Consider the following 19,840-nt stretch of genomic DNA (forward strand, 5'->3'; position numbering starts at 1 on the left):
TAATTATTTATTTTTTCTTCAGTACATGAAATGGAGCGACACACATTGACAGCAAGAGTTATTTTGTGCATTTTTCCTCACTTGTAAAACGATAGGTCAAGCGCAAACAAGTGGCACCTATCAGATATCAGTCTTTCGCTCACAATTCAGATTACTTTATACATTCCAGTCAAGGCAGAACACAAATGAAACAGCAACACTCAACAGATGACACACACATTTAATTTAGTATATTGGATAGTTCAGTTTTTTATCATTCATACCTGGGATTTGAATGCACCTGAATGGACTGATGGAGCTTTAATCATGACATGAATAACCTAGTCAGAGTTTAAGAGAAAGCTCCTCATTTTACCACTGGGAAATGGACAGCCAAAATTGTCATGCTGATGGGACATGCCAAAGCCTACCCAGTGGCATCAGTTGAAAGTTCAAAAGGTCAAAAGTCATACATATCGTACCCTGAACATGAAGTAAACAAATTGAAAATAAGAAAGTGAATCAGCGCAACCAATCCACACATCTATTTCATGGAGTACATCTTTAGCTTTAGGACAGAATTGACCAACATGTATATTCCTAATATCAATAATAACACAGCTATCAACACTGATTGTGTCAGATATTGCTTAACAGCAGCTGATATTGTGGTGTATATGCCGTTGGATAGCTGGTAGCACTTTAATGATCACCTGATAATTACCAGAAAATTATGTGGTAATGACAACTAATACTTTATGGTACTACATTAAAGATTTCAAAACAATTCATAACCACCTTGTACCCCATGGTGCGCCCCCCCCCAAAAGAATATTAAAAATAAATATAGAATTACTGTGTAATTACCATTTTACCATAGAATTTCTTACTAAATACCTGGTCATTTATGTACCGGAAAATGATGTTCAACAGAACCCCGTTTTGAATGTATAAATACTCTGTCTCTATACTTAATTCACAGCTTATACAGAATAATGGACCACTGCAAGGAGTCTTCAGTCGATCTGTCATGTAGGTCAGCAGCAGTCCCCTTGTGTTCCATAAAGTGCTGATCTAGGATCGGTTTTGCCTTTTAGCTCACACAGAATAAGATGACATGGGACGACTGGGACCTGGTCCTAGATCGGCACTCCTACTCGACGAGACGCTTTATGAATGCAGGCCCTGTTCCACAGTCTCAGTGACGGACACGGTTCTGACAGAGGTCAGTCAGTCACGCCTCCTGACGTAACGTGCAGCCCGTTGCTTCACCCATGGTGAGGATATTGTGTTAAAGAGACAGATGACAAAGGCAGGCAGTAAATCAAACAAACACACGTGTCCGTTGCCTCAGTGTGGCTGGCCCGGGTTAGGGCAGCAGTGTCTGTTCTCTCTTAACCACTTCCCTCCAGGGACTTTTAATTGATCCGTGCATTTTGGCAACCTTAAGGACAGTTGTTCCCAAAGGATACCCACTTGTGACCCAATCACGGATTGCTACCAATATGGTTTGGGTTGTGGCTAGAATCGTTTTGTCCTTTTGGTGGGGCCACATGAAAACCCCAAAGGTCCCAGCCACACCCTTCCCTCACAGCCGGCTCCTGTCCAGCCTCTTCTTGGCAGGATTGGGGTACTGGGGGTTCTCGATGACCCCCTCCCCAAACTTGAGCTCCAGGAAGGCACGGTGGTTGTTCGGGCCGTAGGCGGTGACGCCGGCGAAAGGCATCGGCACCAGCGGCTGCAGGAAGTGCTCGGGGAACTCCACATCCTGCTTGTGCTCCATCCACGTGTCTTTGGTCATGACGCCGTTCCGCGGGTAGAAGGGCCACAGGTCCACGTGGAGGTGGTTAGCCTCGCTATATTGCACCCTGTAGAAGTCCCCCTCCACTGCCCGCTCCCACACATAGCCGTTAGCATCCACCAGAGAACCAGAGTCCAGGTTCTTCAGGTAGTCACAGTTGGGCACGTCCTCCAGGTAGATGCCCAGGTCCACATCATAGTCCCAGGGGATGATGTCCTGGTGGCGGGCCGCCCCCAGCAGGGAGCCTCCTTCCAGCCAGTAGCGCACGCCGGAGCTCTCCAGGATGTTGATCACATACTTAGTGGTCTCACGTAGGGCGCGCAGGCAGCATGGAGGGGTCCAGCGATCCAGGTACAGGTACTCAGGGGTGTCGTCCCGGACCGTACCGAAGCAACGCGCCGTCTCCTTCCCACAGCCGTGCCACTGCTCCTTCCCATCAGCCAGTAGGAGACGCTTCAGCCCAAAGTTCCTCATCAGCCGGCTAGTGGCCTCCTTCAGATGGCTGTCTGCCTTCCACTGGTTGTGGGCTGAGCTGAAGAGAGGCCGGTGGCTGGCGGAGAAGCAGGGGCTCTCCAGGAGCTTGACCTTCCAGCCGTGCAGGGAGGTCTGGATGAAGAGCGAGGGCAGCAGGGGCCTCCCCAGTGGGACAGACAGGTTGAAGAGGTCCTCTGAGCGGATGAGGACCACTGCGTCCCCCTGAAGGGCTGTACACACGCTACCACTGCTCCCAGACGCCGCTGGGGTGTAGGTGGCCGTCCACTCTCTCAGACTGACCCGCAGGTGCAGGCACTGGACGGCCGAGCGTGCCAACACGGGGGCCGCCACCAGCCTCACGGGCCCCCCACCTTCCCCCTCCAGCTCCCGGATCAGCCTCTCCACAGCCCGGCCCTGCTCCAGCTCCACCCCGTCAGGCACCAGCAGCACAAACTCTGTCTGGACGTGGAACTCTGGCCGGTGGGCCTGTGGAGGCTGCTCGGGGCTGGGGGAGAGCACCAGGAGACGGGCCCCATCGGGGAGAGACAGAGGGGGATAGGGCGGGGTGTCAGACACAGCCAAGAAGGGCAGCTCAGGTCTCTGGTGCAGGAAGGAGCGTGCCACATCACCGACGTAGTTCTCAAAGTCCTCAAACTCCCGTAGGAGGACAGTCACACGGGGGCCGTGGCTGTTCCCTTCTCCCCCGACACCTCCAGGGCCAACCATCCCCCCGCCAACCCCCACCAGGCCACCCATGCCGCCCCCCAGCCCGGACGCAGGTAAAGCAGCCTTCCTGGAGCCCCTTCCTGGGTCCCGGCGTTTCTCCATCATCTGCTGCTGGGCTCGGGACACATAGTAGAGGATGAGCAGGTTCAGAACAATGGCTCCAGTCAGAAGGCCCTGGCAGAAACTCACCCGCATGGCACCTCTTGCTGCACTCGTCTGGCTCAGGGAAAGGTATAGGATGGAGCTCTCTATTCAGAAAGCCTGTCCATAAACATCAGGACCCCATCAGTAAAGAGCTACAGCCTACGTGCGCCGGAATAATAATTGCCAGCTGCTGGAATAGCTGAAATACACAGAAAACACCACAGAAAATTAAAACGTGATTTTAAAACGAGTCCTAAAAAAAAAGCACTTCACTTCAGATGGCTGTGACAGGCTTTAGAGGCTGTAGTCTAGTTTATTACATTATATTCAAACGTCAAGGGACTGGGTGCAGTGTGTCTCCCATACATGGACTGGATTGCCCTAGTTCTCTTCAGCCAATACTTTGACCTAGATTGTATTCTTGACTATCAATTACAGCCAAATGAGCTACAGAGATGCTTCAAATTGATGCTCCATTTAACTATAGGCCTATGCTCCCTTCTAGAATAGGTAACATAGGCTATCAAGTATTGCTACAGCAATAATAGTGCCTAGAATTGTCTGCATAAGGCAAAATACTTTTTATTCCGTCATTTAACGCTGTCAGTAGACTACACCAATGCTGCATGGTTTATATGCAATCATGGAACCAATGCAACCACGACCATACTCAATAAATTATTTTTATCATGATAAATAACCACAGAATAATTTAATTCACATCATTTCATAAAGGCCACGTCATGACCCCTCTAAAAGCTTCATATGCAGAACTCATCGGTCTTCAAATGTGATTCATGTTCTCCCCGTTATATAGCCTAACATTCCCCAAATCGTTAAGAATAAGACAGAGCATACAAACCCACAACGCACGTACATCGAATTCGCTCTCTGTGTGCAAAGGTGGCTGAGCTAAGCACAACATGGAGACACCGCCAGTTCAATAGCTCTTACTTACAGTGTAACATACTGATATTATACTGACAAATTAACTCAAATAGTGGTGATATACTGAGACGTTTAGTTTCATTTCAATGCCGCGGTCTGTAACATTGTACCCTTGCTTTGCCGTTTCGGGAAATAATCACAGGAAGCTTGCGTGAGATCACAATATGGCAGGAACGACGTCCCTGGTTACCACTCATGGAAAAAACGATTCCCGTCGAAGCAGTAGTGGATTTGCTCTTAGCTCATTTTTTGGCACCCTTTCTCCATGAGTTATTGCAGTTGCTCTTTACTACGTGAGAGAGGAAGAAAGAAGGCTAGAGTGCTTGTGTTGGGTCTGTGAGGGTTGGGTTGTTATTATTACCGCTGCTTGTTTTCCACCTCCTTGTCCTGGCGAAAGCGAGAGCGCTAAAATGGAGGCGGAAAGATCCGGCGGAGTAGCAGGGGGAACGAACCAGAACTCTGGAGGCAGCGGCGTGGGGCGCAATCCGAACGGGCCGAAATCGGTACTCGGGCAGGCGACGACAGAAGCGGCCGCGGCGGCATCAGCGGCCGGGGCGATGGCTGGATCGTCGCAGCCTCGGGAAACGCAAGACGGCGACGCAGGCCTATCGCTTCCTGGGATCTTGCACTTTATCCAGTTCGAATGGGGACGCTTCCAGGCCGAGAAATATCGCTGGGAGGCCGAGAGAGACGAACTCAGGGTAATTACAATGTAATTATTTAGCTATAGCTATGTAGACTATTTATAACTATAGTAGCTTGCTACGATTTTGGAGGAAAAAAAAGCTAGCCTAGCATTGCCATTATTCAGACCCCACAGAAATCACGACCGCTCGTCAATAGTTTCGCTAATCGGACGGGATACTGTCCACATAATCACAAATGTTTCTATCCTGTGTTCCAGGATGTTAGCTGGAGTAACTTCAAACAATGTTGCTATGTTTGCGTCAGTTCAAAAGCGTTGATGTGGTTTAAGACGCACGCGTTATTCTGGGATCAAAGCAAACCCATTATTTGGGGATTCCAGAAAATGATGTCACCTTTCTTGACTAATCCAAAACACTGGATTGTGAATTTACTTAACGTCTTGCATCACTCACAGGACTTTAAATTGTCCGTGTGTGTTAATTGCGGTGTTACATTGAGGCGCAGTCAATGTCGTTCACCCCCTGATCCCAACGCAGCCAGACATATAATCGACATTGTCTATATATAGCGGATCACACAGGTGGAGGTGTCAATCGACTATGTCGAGCTGCTCCAACGGTAATTTGTAAGTCGCTCTGGATAAGAGCGTCTGCTAAATGACTTAAATGTAAATGTAATTAACGCGGTTAGAATTAACGCCAGGCGGTTGGCCTCCGCTGTTTCTGAACCCCTTTGATGGTTTCTATTTTTCTCTGTGCGAGATTACGGTGGGCCACGTGACTCACTGTCAATTACAACAGCGGTTCAGTAATTCCAATTGAGTTTGTAAATCCCGGAGCCACGCACAAAAAAAGACAGGTGACGTAATGTGGTCCTTTTCCTCCGTTTACGCACATTTTCACTCATGCCTCCCTTAGGGAGTGCAAAGCCTGTTTTTTCTTCTTCATTGCTTTCCCCATATGTGGCCTTCTGTCAACACGTTTTCTTATAAGTAAACTGAATGAACATGAGCTGCTGAAATAGGAGTTTTCTTGATTATTTACAGTAGCCTAAAGGCCTTTTTGTAGAAAAACAATGCCATTCCACTGCTCTCAGTGTATTTCACTATCCTTCTCACTCTACCCCATAGGCTATAGCCTAGATATAAATAGGAGCTTTATATATTATGGATGAACCATAACAAACAGGCCCGTGTGGATTTTATAGCAGCGTGCGGATGGATGTCGGAAGTATGTCACCAACACCACTAGTCTCTTACTGGGAAGAATGTCTACGTGTGAACATGTGTGTGAAGGCGTGAATGTTTGTGTGTGAAGGCGTGAATGTTTGTGTGTGCATGCATGAACTTGAGTATGTGTGTGTGCATGCGTGTGTGTGTGTGTGTGTGTGTGTGTGTGGTCTGGTTTTCTCAGGCCAAATTAGCGGGGAGAACATGGGACAGGAGAGCGTGAGAGGAGCGGTTGAGGGCCCTGTTCAAACAGTAGCCCAGCAGTTTACATAAGAGGACCCCAGTGGCTGCTAAACTAGGGAAAGCCCAGTGGCACAAACACAAGCAAGGCAATGCCTGGTGTGTTTTCTCTGCCAACCCTCTTGAGCCGAGGATGTGCCAGGGGTAGGCATGCTCTGAGACCATGTGTGCAGGACACACACTTGTCCATTATAACTCACATGTGCTCTCTCATCTCCCACAAATACATGTATGTACAGTTGAAGTCAGAAGTTTACATACACCTTAGCCAAATACATTTAAACTCAGTTTTTCACAATTCCTGATAAGTACAAAATCCCTGTCTTAGGTCAGTTAGGATCACCATTTTATTTTAAGAATGTGAAATGTCAGAATAATAGTAGAGAGAATGATCTATTTCAGCATTTATTTATTTCATCACATTCCCAGTGGGTCAGAAGTTTATATACACTCAATAGGTATTTGATAACATTGCCTTTAAATTGTTTAACTTGGGTCAAACATCTCGGGTATTCTTCTTCCACAAGCATCCCACAATAATTTGGGTGAATTTAGGCCCATTCCTCCTGACAGAGCTGGTATAACTGAGTCAGGTTTGTAGGCCTCCTTGCTCGCACACACCTTTTCAGATCTGCCCACAAATTTTCTATAGGATTGAGGTCAGGGCTTTGTGATGGCTACTCAAATGCCTTGACTTTGCTTGGGCTCACTGTCCATTTGGAAGACCCATTTGCGACCAAGCTTTAACTTCCTGAATGATGTCTTGAGATGTTGCTCCAATATATCCACATCATTTTCCTGCCTCGTGATGCCATCAGGTACACCTCCAATTGACTCAAATGATGTCAATTAGCCTATCAGAAGCTTCTAAAGCCATGACATAATTTTCTAGAATTTTCTAAGCTGTTTAAAGTTACAGTCAACTTAGGGTATGTAAACTTCTGACCCACTGGAATTGTGATACAGTGAATTATAAGTGAAATAATCGGTCTGTAAACAATTGTTGGAAAAACGACTAGTGTCATGAACAAAGTAGAAGTCCTAACCGACTTGCCAAAACTATAGTTTGTTGAAAAGACATTTGTGGAGTGGTTGAAAAACAAGTTTTAATTACTCCAACCTAAGTGTATGTAAACTTCCGACTTCAACTGTATGTATGTAGGCCTGAATTGTCTCCATACACACAGAACACACAACAATATACAGAATATAGCCTACAGTTTGCTCTAGGCTGCTGCTCTGTCTCGACCCAAAAGTTGCCGATTGATGACTGCCCGGTGTGTGGAAAACACTTTTGGCCTTCCCTCCCACGTGACTGTGTGAGTGTGTGTGTGTATGTGACATTGACAGTGTGTGTATGGTGTGCCAGTGGTATGTTTTTTTTTAGGGTTGAATCAGGTCGTTAAACGGGAACACTTGTGGCACTCTGTCTCCTGTGACAGCCAGCCAGGCAGACTGTGGAGGGGCCAGGCCGAGCAGTTGGCTGGGGCAGGTGTAACCTAACGTTGCAGGCGTTTCTTTCTGGTCCTGACGAGAGATAAAACATATTTTTTTTTAGGGGGAAGTTCTCTTCTGCACTGTTCAACCAATCAAGCGGAGTGTCGCCTTGTTGACGTCCAAAAGCGGAAGTCGCTTCACAGGCTATTTCTTTTCTCTCCATTTCCCCTGGAAACCGGATGCATCCGTTTATATACGCACCCAGCGTAGGGTGGACCAGGTGTGACGTCCCCAGAGCAGAGCCACAGGGCCACGTGACTACAGCCAGCAGGCCAGGCCAAGGGACAGACAGGTGGTACTGCAGAGGGCACCGCTCTGGGCCCTGTTAGTCATCACTGATCTCACATGACAGGGGATAGGACTAAGCTGTGTGGTGGCAGCCCTGGCTTAATCCTGTCCGGTCAGGTAAGATCAGCGATTCCTTCAAGAAAGAGAGGATGAGGGATACTGCTATAAAACCCGTAAGCCTCTCAACCTCTGTCAGGCTATATCTGTCTCTTAGAACTGTAGAAGGGTTCCAAATCAAGCAGTCATTTCTCTACTGAATATCTGAATATACTCCTGCTGAGTCTGTAGAGAAAAGAGAAGAGTGTTTCTGCTCTTGTCCTACTTCATTATGGTAATACAGTTGGTGCTGATCAAGGACCTACAGCACTCCTAGTTGGATAATAAACGTCAGATTACTGTAGATTTAAACGTTGCGATCAAAATTGTGGCACAGTTACTCCTTGCCATAAATAGAAGGACAGAGCACTTTGTAGCCATTGCTACTCAAGATCAGTGGCACTCCCGACTAGTGGTGACCAAGATGACATCACTTCCTGCTGGGGCATGTTAAGTGGGGGGCCGTAATGCCCTTCTCTCAGCTCTAATGAAAAGCCCAGTGCTCTGATGCGTGGCACACGTGCAGTGGGGCAAAAAAGTATTTAGTCAGCCACCAATTGTGCAAGTTCTCCCACTTAAAAAGATGAGAGAGGCCTGTAATTTTCATCATAGGTACACTTCAACTATGACAGACAAAACAAGATTTGTTTTCTCCAGAAAATCACATTGTGGGATTTTTAATGAATTTATTTGCAAATTATGGTGGAAAATAAGTATTTGGTCACCTACAAACAAGCAAGATTTCTTGCTCTCACAGACCTGTAACTTCTTCTTTAAGAGGCTCCTCTGTCCTCCACTCGTTACCTGTATTAATGGCACCTGTTTGAACTTGTAATCAGTATAAAAGAAACCTGTCCACAACAGTCACACTCCAAACTCCACTATGGCCAAGACCAAAGAGCTGTCAAAGGACACCAGAAACAAAATTGTAGACCTGCACCAGGCTGGGAAGACTGAATCTGCAATAGGTAAGCAGCTTGGTTTGAAGAAATCAACTGTGGGAGCAATTATTAGGAAATGGAAGACATACAAGACCACTGATAATCTCCCTCGATCTGGGGCTCCACGCAAGATCTCACCCCGTGGGGTCAAAATGATCACAAGAACGGTGAGCAAAAATCACAGAACCACACGGGGGACCTAGTGAATGACCTGCAGAGAGCTGGGACCAAAGTAACAAAGCCTACCATTAGTAACACACTACGCCGCCAGTGACTCAAATCCTGCAGTGCCAGACGTGTCCCCCTGCTTGAGCCAGTACATGTCCAGGCCCGTCTGAAGTTTGCTAGAGAGCATTTGGATGATCCAGAAGAAGATTGGGAGAATGTCATATGGTCAGATGAAACCAAAATATAACTTTTTGTTAAAAACTCAACTCGTCGTGTTTGGAGGACAAAGAATGCTGAGTTACATCCAAAGAACACCATACCTACTGTGAAGCATGGGGGTGGAAACATCATGCTTTGGGGCTGTTTTTCTGCAAAGGGACCAGGACGACTGATCCGTGTAAAGGAAAGAATGAATGGGGCCATGTATCGTGAGATTTTGAGTGAAAACCTCCTTCCATCAGCAAGGGCATTGAAGATGAAACGTGGCTGGGTCTTTCAGCATGACAGTATCCCAAACACACCGCCCGGGCAACGAAGGAGTGGCTTCGTAAGAAGCATTTCAAGGTCCTGGAGTGGCCTAGCCAGTCTCCAGATCTCAACCCCATAGAAAATCTTTGGAGGGAGTTGAAAGTCCATGTTGCATAGCAACAGTCCCAAAACATCACTGCTCTAGAGGAGATCTGCATGGAGGAATGGGCCAAAATACCAGCAACAGTGTGTGAAAACCTTGTGAAGACTTACAGAAAACATTTGACTTCTGTCATTGCCAACAAAGGGTATATAACAAAGTATTGAGATAAACTTTTGTTATTGACCAAATACTTATTTTCCACCATAATTTGCAAATAAATTCATTAAAAATCCTACAATGTGATTGTCAGTTTTTTTTCTTCTAATTTTGTCTGTCATAGTTGAAGTGTACCTATGATGAAAATTGCAGGCCTCTCTCATCTTTTTAAGTGGAAGAACTTGCACATTTGGTGGCTGACTAAATACTTTTTTGCCCCACTGTATGTACAGTGGTGTGCTTCACTCGCCCCCACGCACTTCTGGGCCCTTACTGTACGTCCCCCCCACTGACTCTCTCTGTCTCTTTCTCTCACACTCATACGCACATAAAGACACACACACACCCATGCACACAAGCTGACATTTTTGCAGAACTTAAGCTCGCTCGCACACACACACAAACACACACGCACGCACGGTACACACACACTCCAGCTCCCTGTCCCAGTAAAGTCCTCTGCTCTACTTATCGGCTGATGCTTCTCCGAAGGATGGAGGATGGCAGAGAGGGTATAGGAGAGGGAGAGCTGCCCTTGACCCTGTCCAGAGGCAGGGAGGGAGGGACTGACTGAGCTCCTCAGCAGGCCACACAGAGATGGCCATACAGGAAGCGCGGTAGTGCTTTTACTGAGAAAGGTAGTTCTTTAGCCTGTCTTTGTGCTCAGACTGCTGTTGGTTTATGTGCCAGTTTTCAACAGGCATGTTTATAACATAGTTGATGCCCTTTTAATTTCAGTTCACAGCTGTTTCTTTTGGCTGAAGTTTCAACTTAATTTGTCCCAGAGGGCAATTGGTTTCGCAGCAAAGAATAACGTCAAGCATACATACGATGCTACAGAATTAGCCATGGATTGGCAGCCATCGATATAAATATAACATTGCTCATGATCAACATTATCAGCGGCAATAGTATAAAGTAAGGCCCACACCGAAGGTAAGTGAAGTGCGCTGTGCACATTCTCTGAAACATCACGTCGACATCATCAAAATAGAGTATTCCCTGTATTCAAAAGGCCAGTGGCCGTAGGGGTAAAGGGTAACGGAGTGCTCGTACTTGTTTTAGTCTTAACAGTTGGGGAATCTACACCAGGGGTCAGAGGGTAGGCCATGGAGCTCCTGTTGTAGCGGGTGGGCACTGTCAGACAGGGTGGATTCTGCCTTTCGCACCACGTCGTCTGTTGTACAGGTCAGACAGACAACTCCGCTAGACTTCCTTGATCTCACTGCCCACTTTCACTCTTCTACAGCTCGTGCATTTTATGCTTTCGATACCAAGGTTACCATACCAACGGATCAAAGAGAATGAGTCTTCAGGGTCCCCGTCGACCTGAATCTTTGGAAGGTGTTGCTGGCCCTTCTTTATCCTTCTTCCACAACTTGTCAGTGTTCCACTCGAAGCTCAATTCATCATCAATCACGGTCCCAAGATACTTAGAATTGGCTACAGTTTCTACCACCTGGCCCTGAAGGATGGCGTTATGAGGGGTAGGGGTCCATACACATATCTTTGTTTTTTTGTGTGTCACATTCGAGTTGTAAAGAAAGCACCGTGGCAACCATGTACAAAATCCTTAACAACCAGGACCGTGGTTACTTTCATCGGCGTGAAGCAGACTGACCATTACTGAGTCACCCGCACACTTCAGGATGTGTTGGTTCTCGCACTGGCTACGACGTCAGTGTACAGGATACAGAGGAAGGGAGAGGACACAACCCCCTTGGGTGAGGCTATTGAGGATGGGGTCTTCCCTGCCAGGCACCCGTTCACCCTCACCCTCTGGGTTCTGTTTGTAAGAAAATCAAGGATCCGGCCCATTATATTCGAGTCTACACCAAAATTGATTAGTGAGTTTGTTCATAGGCCCTGTGAGATACTTTTGGTCGTGTAGTGTATGTGGACACCTGCTCGTCGAACATCTCATTCCAAAATCATGGGCATTAATATGGAGTTTGTCTCCTCCCCTTTGCTGCTATAACAGCCTCCATCCACTCTTCTGGGGAGGTTTTCCACTAGGGTTTTCCACTAGATTGCTGCGGGGACTTCCATTCAGCCACAAGTATTTGTGAGGTCGGGCACTGATGCTGGGCGATGGTTAGTCCTGGCTCGCAGTCCTGGCTTTCCAGTTCATCTCCAAAGGTGTTCGATGGGGTTGAGGTCAGGGCTCTGTGCAGGCCGGTCAAGTTCGTCCACACCGATCTCAACAAACCATTTCCGTCCGTCCCTACAGATCAGTGATCTGTAATCAACCACACATCACGGACGGACGGACGGACGGAAAGTCCTGCTGTTAAGACAGGGAGTGGATGTGATGTTCATGGATCCTGATGACATGCTCCTGTGTGTACACTGTAACACCACACACACACACACACACACACACACACACACACACACACACACACACACACACACACACACACACACACACACACACACACACGGCAAATAAAGCCATGTCAGATTGCAGTGGGCCAGTGGAGACAGAAGCCAGGAATGCAAGGAATAGTGTTGGGAGAGATCACTGATGCTTATCTGAGATGGGAGGGACATTCCAAAGAAGTAAGTGTGTGTGTGTGTGTAAAGAACAATGCGTTAGAATGACAGGTCGCAGCTCGCCCCTGTCAGGGAAGGAACAGAACCATGTGAGAACCCCACCCACTTAATGACGACGTCCACAACGCCCACTCTCTGTGTCCCAGTGCTCTGCTCTCCTGGCAACACCCAACCTCAGTGCATCTACCCAGTAGCTTCCTTCACTACCTGGCTTGGCTGCTACCCTGCTCCCCCAGACAGACACAGCCCTGAGCATGGTGTCCTGCAGGTGTATTTTAGTACCTGGAGTCTGTAGGTATGGCTGGAGCTGCAGCTAGAACCAGACAGACACAGCCCTGAGCATGGTGTCCTGCAGGTGTATTTTAGTACCTGGAGTCTGTAGATATGGCTGGAGCTGCAGCTAGAACCAGATAGACACAGCCCTGAGCATGGTGTCCTGCAGGTGTATTTTAGTACCTGGAGTCTGTAGATATGGCTGGAGCTGCAGCTAGAACCAGATAGACACAGCCCTGAGCATGGTGTCCTGCAGGTGTATTTTAGTACCTGGAGTCTGTAGATATGGCTGGAGCTGCAGCTAGAACCAGATAGACACAGCCCTGAGCATGGTGTCCTGCAGGTGTATTTTAGTACCTGGAGTCTGTAGATATGGCTGGAGCTGCAGCTAGAACCAGATAGACACAGCCCTGAGCATGGTGTCCTGCAGGTGTATTTTAGTACCTGGAGTCTGTAGATATGGCTGGAGCTGCAGCTAGAACCAGATAGACACAGCCCTGAGCATGGTGTCCTGCAGGTGTATTTTAGTACCTGGAGTCTGTAGATATGGCTGGAGCTGCAGCTAGAACCAGATAGACACAGCCCTGAGCATGGTGTCCTGCAGGTGTATTTTAGTACCTGGAGTCTGTAGATATGGCTGGAGCTGCAGCTAGAACCAGATAGACACAGCCCTGAGCATGGTGTCCTGCAGGTGTATTTTAGTACCTGGAGTCTGTAGATATGGCTGGAGCTGCAGCTAGAACCAGATAGACACAGCCCTGAGCATGGTGTCCTGCAGGTGTATTTTAGTACCTGGAGTCTGTAGATATGGCTGGAGCTGCAGCTAGAACCAGATAGACACAGCCCTGAGCATGGTGCCCTGCAGGTGTATTTTAGTACCTGGAGTCTGTAGGTATGGCTGGAGCTGCAGCTAGAACCAGATAGACACTTCTCGCTGAAACACACATGAGATGCTGTGTTCTCAGAATAATAGCCAGTTGTAACAGATATAGCGTGTCCCAGTAGCGTGTCCCAGTAGCGTGTCCCAGTAGCGTGTCCCAAAGTGATGCGCCATCAGCAGAGGTAGTTTTTGCAGCAGCACCGTGTCATTATTTTGTTTTCACGGGTGCGGTTTGTGTGTCCCGGCTGTATGATCTTGCCGGCGTCGCGCGGACCTGATGAGACTGCGTTTTCTTTTTAGGCTGTTCTACTTTTCTGGGGCTCTGTGTGTTAGCGAGCGTGTGTGTGTTTTGCGGTCTCAGAAGAGCAATGGGACCACACACGCACGCACGCACGCAACACACACACACACACGCGCACGCACTCCTCTCCTCACGATTGTTTTCCCCTCCAGATGTCTGGGTTTGCTGGTCAGGGGAAGTTCTAAATCCAGAATGCAGCTCCCTCCACAACCCACCACTTAGCCTGGGACTTGTAAGGAACGTCGGTTTGCCAAACCAAACAGCGAGCATTTCTGCACTGTACATGGCATTTGTTTAGTGGGTCCCAAACAGACTTCACTCAAAATAACTGGGAAATGGTATACTCAAATTCAGTTGTGTTGATTGGTAATAGACAATGTTATGTGTGTTGTGTGTGTGCGTGTCCTTGACGTGTGTGTGTGTGTGTGTGTGTGTGTGTGTGTGTGTGTGTGTGTGTGTGTGTGCGTGCGCTCAGGCTCAGGTGACGTTCCTCCAGGGTGAGAGGAAGGGGCAGGAGAACATGAAGCAGGACCTGGTCAGGAGGATAAAGATGCTGGAGTACGCCCTTAAACAAGAGAGGTCAGACACACACACACGCGCACGCACACACGCAGAGTGTAGGGCCTGGGTAACACGGCCATCTTGTGGTTCTTCCTCTCTCTGCAGGTCCAAACACCAGAAGTTGAAGACAGGCAGTGACCAGAGCCCAGGGGAGAAGAAACCAGAGGCAGAACAAGGTATGCAGGCTCTATGTAGACCTTATGTCGACTCTATGTATGCTCTAAGGCCAGGGGGGGTCAAACTCATTTCGCCCGGGGGGGAGGGGGGGGGGGGGGCGTTCTGTCGTCAAATGTTGACCTTGTCTTCAACGAGGTCCGGAGGGCATCCAAATGTTGACCTTGTCTTCAACGAGGTCCGGACGGTGTCCAAATGTTGACCTTGTCTTCAACGAGGTCCGGAGGGCGTCCAAATGTTGACCTTGTCTTCAACGAGGTCCGGAGGGCGTCCAAATGTTGACCTTGTCTTCAACGAGGTCCGGAGGGCGTCCAAATGTTGACCTTGTCTTCAACGAGGTCCGGAGGGCGTCCAAATGTTGACCTTGTCTTCAACGAGGTCCGGAGGGCGTCCAAATGTTGACCTTGTCTTCAACGAGGTCCGGAGGGCGTCCAAATGTTGACCTTGTCTTCAACGAGGTCCGGAGGGCGTCCAAATGTTGACCTTGTCTTCAACGAGGTCCGGAGGGCGTCCAAATGTTGACCTTGTCTTCAACGAGGTCCGGAGGGCGTCCAAATGTTGACCTTGTCTTCAACGAGGTTCGGAGGGCGTCCAAATGTTGACCTTGTCTTCAACGAGGTCCGGAGGGCGTCCAAATGTTCGAGAAATGTTTCCTTTACCCGTCATTTTCGATGCTGCCTGACCGTCTAGCTTTCATTAGGGTAATTATTAGGGAGCTGGACACAGTCAAGATACTGTATGAATGTATGTCCATGATCATTTCTACACTGGGTTTTAGTCATTTTAAAGTATATTGAGTTCGTTCCACCGTACCCCCTGATTTTTTGTTTTTAATAAAAAAAACACACAAAAACAACAACATTTCTGAAGTATTTTTTAGTCAAACCACCGGCAGGTCGGATTGGACCCTCTCGGACCATATGTTTGACAGCCCTTCTGTGGACTATCTGAAGACATTCCATTTTCCCATGTAAAACTGTCATCCCTCTGTGTAAAAGCTCACTATATCTGCTACCAGACTTGGGTTTTTCACCGTGGAGAATGTCTGTGGCCTAATGGGTTGCATCAGTGATTGGTTCACTATGTAGCCTAGATAAAGCAGAACTAGTAACTTCCCCCTGCTTTTGTTTCCACATCTGTCCCATTTAACTGTGTGTGTGTGTGTGTGTGGGGGGGGGGGGGGGGGGCTTCTGTTACATCAAAGCTTCCTCCTCTGATCGACTCTTCGTCTATCCCACAGTGTCCAATGGGCCAGCAGAATCTGAATCTGAGCCAGCCAATCAGATGTCCTGGAAGGAGGGCCGTCAGCTACTGCGCAAGTAAGGCTTCCTCCCCATAGCGAGAGTAAGGCTTCCTCCCCATAGCGAGAGTAAGGCTTCCTCCCCATAGCGAGAGTAAGGCTTGCTCCCCATAGCGAGATTAAGGCTTCCTCCCCATAGCGAGAGTAAGGCTTCCTCCCCATAGCGAGAGTAATTTCTTGCTCCCCATAGCGAGAGTAAAGCTTCCTCCCCATAGCGAGATTAAGGCTTCCTCCCCATAGCGAGAGTAAGGCTTCCTCCCCATAGCGAGAGTAATTTCTTGCTCCCCATAGCGAGAGTAAGGCTTCCTCCCCATAGCAAGAGTAAGGCTTCCTCCCCATAGCGAGAGTAAGGCTTGCTCCCCATAGCGAGAGTAAGGCTTCCTCCCCATAGCGAGAGTAAGGCTTCCTCCCCATAGCGAGAGTAAGGCTTCCTCCCCATAGCGAGAGTAAGGCTTCCTCCCCATAGCGAGAGTAAGGCTTTCTCCCCATAGCAAGAGTAAGGCTCCCTCCACATAGCGAGAGTAAGGCTTCCTCCCCATAGCGAGAGTAAGGCTTGCTCCCCATAGCGAGAGTAAGGCTTGCTCCCCATAGCGAGAGTAAGGCTTCCTCCCCATAGCGAGAGTAATTTCTTGCTCCCCATAGCGAGAGTAAGGCTTCCTCCCCATAGCGAGAGTAAGGCTTCCTCCACATAGCGAGAGTAAGGCTTCCTCCCCATAGCGAGAGTAAGGCTTCCTCCACATAGCGAGAGTAAGGCTTCCTCCCCATAGTGAGAGTAAGGCTTCCTCCCCATAGCGAGAGTAAGGCTTCCTCCACATAGCGAGAGTAAGGCTTCCTCCACATAGCGAGAGTAAGGCTTCCTCCCCATAGTGAGAGTAAGGCTTCCTCCCCATAGCGGGAGAGCAGCACTGTCCCCAACACTTTAAACAAACTGTTGAGTCTGAATGAAGAGTCTAATCGTGTGTGTGTGGCCATGGTTTGCGTGTGTGTAGGTACCTGGAGGAGGTGGGCTACTCGGACACCATCCTGGACATGCGTTCGAAGCGTGTGCGCTCCCTGCTGGGTCGTACCAGCCCCGAGGCTAACGGCGCCCCGGCCAGCAGCGAGCAGCAGCCCGCCCCGGACCCCGAGCCCCTGGCAGGGGGGGAGTCACTCCTCATCAGACAGATAGAGGAGCAGATCAAGAGGTGAGACGCCCATACACACACACACACACACACACACACACACACACACACACACACACACCCCTGTCCTCGGTGTAGGGTGCTGTGGACAGTGATGAATGGAAGCTTGTCTCCGCGGTAGTCGTGTCGTTGATGAGTACTACGTCTGTGGTGGTGTATTGCATGTTTTTGTCAAATTTCTATAACTGTCAGTAATGTTGTTACCGTTGGAGGTTGCCTCTGATGTGTGTGTGTTGCCTCTGATGTGTGTGTGTGTGTGTGTGTGTCGGTAGGAACGCGGCGGGGAAGGATGGTTCTAAGGAGCGTCTAGGCGGTTCCGTGCTGGATAAGATCCCCTTCCTACACGGCTGCCAGGATGATGATGAGGATGATAGTGATGAGGAAGATGACTTCCAGGGCATGGGCACGGACCGTATAGACGGGCAGCGCAACAAGAACAAGAAGCCTCGCGTTAAGGTCCGATCACGTCAACACGGCAAAGTGTGTGTGTGTGTGTGTGTGTGTATTAAAGCCCTCTCTCTCTGTGTGTGTGTGTGTGTAGATGGGGACTGAGCCCATGACCACAGACCTGGACCCTGATGATGAGGAGGACGAAGACGACTCTGAGGATGCCCTGAGCGAGTTTGACTTCCTGGGATCAGGGGAGGAGGGGGAGGGGGGGAGAGGCCCGTATCTCAGGGGACGGCCGGGAGTTAGGTACGCCATCGTCATAGCAACCACCTCAGCCACACCTGTCTGTCTCTTCGTCTGTCTAGCTTTTTGTCTGTCTCTTTCTATTTGCCAGTCCCGCTCTCCCTTCATCCCTATCTCTCTCTTTCTAGGGAGTCACATGTTCTGTACTCTCACCTCTACTGCCAATAAACCATTGCCTATGGTGAACCATTGTCTGTGTGTCTCACTATCACATATGTTGTGTTTGGTGGGTGCCTTTTGTCATCCACGTGTCTCTCTTTCTCTGGAGCAATGTGTTCAGTTAGCATAAAGCATGCTGTTTGGTGTCTGGCTACTTTATCTCTTCATCCACCTCTCGGCCTGTCTCTCGGCCTGTCTCTCGACCTGTCTCTCGGCCTGTCTCTCGGCCTGTCTCTCGGCCTGTCTCTCGGCCTGTCTCTCGGCCTGTCTCTCGACCTGTCTCTCGGCCTGTCTCTCCGCCCGTCTCTCGTTCCGTGTCTCTTCGTCTCTTTCTATTTCTCTGACCACTCATCGTCTCTCCTTCTGTATGCGTGGTCATGTGTACTCTCGACCTTCACGTCTCTCTATCTATCTTTCTGTCTGCTCTCTCTCTCTCTCTCTCTGCATGACAGTGCGTGTTGTCCCTCTCTCTCTCGTTCTCTCGCACTCTCTGCATGACTGTGTGTGTGTGTGTGTCACTCTCTCTCTCTCTCTGCATGACAGTGCGTGTTGTCCCTTTCTCTCTCTCGTTCTCTCGCTCTCTCTCTGCATGACTGTGTGTGTTGTGTGTGTGTGTGTCTCTCTCTCTCGCTCTCTCTCTGCATGACTGTGTGTGTTGTGTCTCTCTCCTCTGGCCTGGTTCAGAGAAGCGCAGGAACAAGTTACAGGGCATGATGTCGGACTTCCCCCCCAAACCCTCCCCGCCCCCCTCTGTGTCGGGACAGTCTCGCTCCGGGGAAGGTAAGACAACACCCGACCCCCAAAACTCTCCCTGTCTTGCTGTACCAAATGTTCTACACTGTTCTGTATTGTTTCATGTTTTTACGTGGACCCCAGGAAGAGTAGCTGCTGCTTTCGCAACAGCTAATGGGGATCCTCAAATACCAAAGTAGCTAAATAGCTTCTCTCTCTCTCGTCTAAAGGGATACTGCTCTGAAGAGGTAATTGTTTAAGTATTGAAAAAAGGAAGGGATGTGTTTTTGATCAGATGGTGGGTGAATGTAGCCATTCTTCCTCCGCTCCTTAAGGTGGCGCTCTGGGTTTTTCCTCTGACGTCTTCATCCTGGACGCCGTCGGGGGCGGAGACATGAACCTGGGAGAGCTGGCTGACCTCACCGTGGCCAACGACAACGACCTCACCGTGGATGTGAATACTTGAACACACACACACACACACAACAGTGGGGGGGACGGGACTGAGAGAAGAATTTGCTGTTTTAAACATGGCTTAAGCCGTGTTCTTATGCTATTGGGGGGGACTCAACCCCCCCCCAAAATAAATAAATAGGTGGCAACAATTTAGCAGTGGGGGCCCGCTGCTGTTAAATGAATGCATTCACAAACACTCTGACACCTGTGTGCGTGTAGCTGCAGGATAACCGGGAGGAGTTCAAGAAGACGTGGAACCCTCGCTTCACGCTGCGTAGCCACTTTGATGCCATCAGAGCGTTGACGTTCCACCCCAGCCAGGCCGTTCTACTCACAGCCTCCGAGGACGGAACCCTGAAGCTGTGGAACCTCAACAAGGCCATACACTCCAAGAAGTAAGAGCCTAAGGAATAGCAGGAACATAACATACCAATATCAGGGCCTGTGTTCAAAAAGTGTATCATAAAGTTGTCATGCTGATCTAGGATCAGGTCCATCCTGTCCCATGTAATCTCATGAATGGTTATTTAAAGGGGGAAAAAACAGATCCCAGATCAGCACTCACTCCTAATCTAAGATGCTTTATGAATACAGGCCCAGGAGTGG

At 49.0% G+C, this 19,840-nt stretch overlaps 2 protein-coding genes across 5 annotated transcripts in view; one reads left to right on the forward strand and one right to left on the reverse strand.

Annotated features, from left to right (window-relative positions):
* LOC135552590 (ribitol 5-phosphate transferase FKRP-like) lies at positions 1-4,517 on the reverse strand. Of its 4 annotated transcripts, none has more exons than XM_064984302.1 (2): positions 4,434-4,517; positions 1-3,323 (listed from the first exon to the last, which is right to left on the reverse strand). In XM_064984302.1, the coding sequence occupies exon 2, from the start codon at positions 3,173-3,175 to the stop codon at positions 1,568-1,570; it is 1,608 nt and encodes a 535-aa protein (XP_064840374.1). In that variant the 5' UTR covers positions 3,176-3,323; positions 4,434-4,517; the 3' UTR covers positions 1-1,567. The 4 variants fall into 4 exon arrangements, with proteins under 4 accessions (XP_064840374.1, XP_064840371.1, XP_064840373.1 ...); XM_064984299.1 differs by lacking the exon at positions 4,434-4,517 and adding an exon at positions 4,002-4,170; XM_064984301.1 differs by lacking the exon at positions 4,434-4,517 and adding an exon at positions 3,998-4,170.
* The window catches only part of LOC135552587 (striatin-4-like), a 25,765-nt gene continuing 10,407 nt past the window's right edge, over positions 4,483-19,840 (forward strand). The window contains 11 exon segments of the mRNA XM_064984294.1: positions 4,483-4,773; positions 14,451-14,554; positions 14,642-14,712; positions 15,951-16,029; positions 17,000-17,194; positions 17,467-17,650; positions 17,736-17,851; positions 17,853-17,890; positions 18,731-18,826; positions 19,114-19,232; positions 19,454-19,629. Coding sequence (XP_064840366.1) covers positions 4,483-4,773; positions 14,451-14,554; positions 14,642-14,712; positions 15,951-16,029; positions 17,000-17,194; positions 17,467-17,650; positions 17,736-17,851; positions 17,853-17,890; positions 18,731-18,826; positions 19,114-19,232; positions 19,454-19,629 — 1,469 coding nt within the window.

This window comes from Oncorhynchus masou, chromosome 13 (genome assembly GCF_036934945.1).
Source record: "Oncorhynchus masou masou isolate Uvic2021 chromosome 13, UVic_Omas_1.1, whole genome shotgun sequence".
Lineage (NCBI taxonomy): Eukaryota > Metazoa > Chordata > Actinopteri > Salmoniformes > Salmonidae > Oncorhynchus > Oncorhynchus masou.

Excerpts from the sequence above, each read along its gene's own strand:
- LOC135552590 (XM_064984302.1), bottom strand. The coding sequence starts at position 3,175 with ATGCGGGTGAGTTTCTGCCAGGGCCTTCTGACTGGAGCCATTGTTCTG.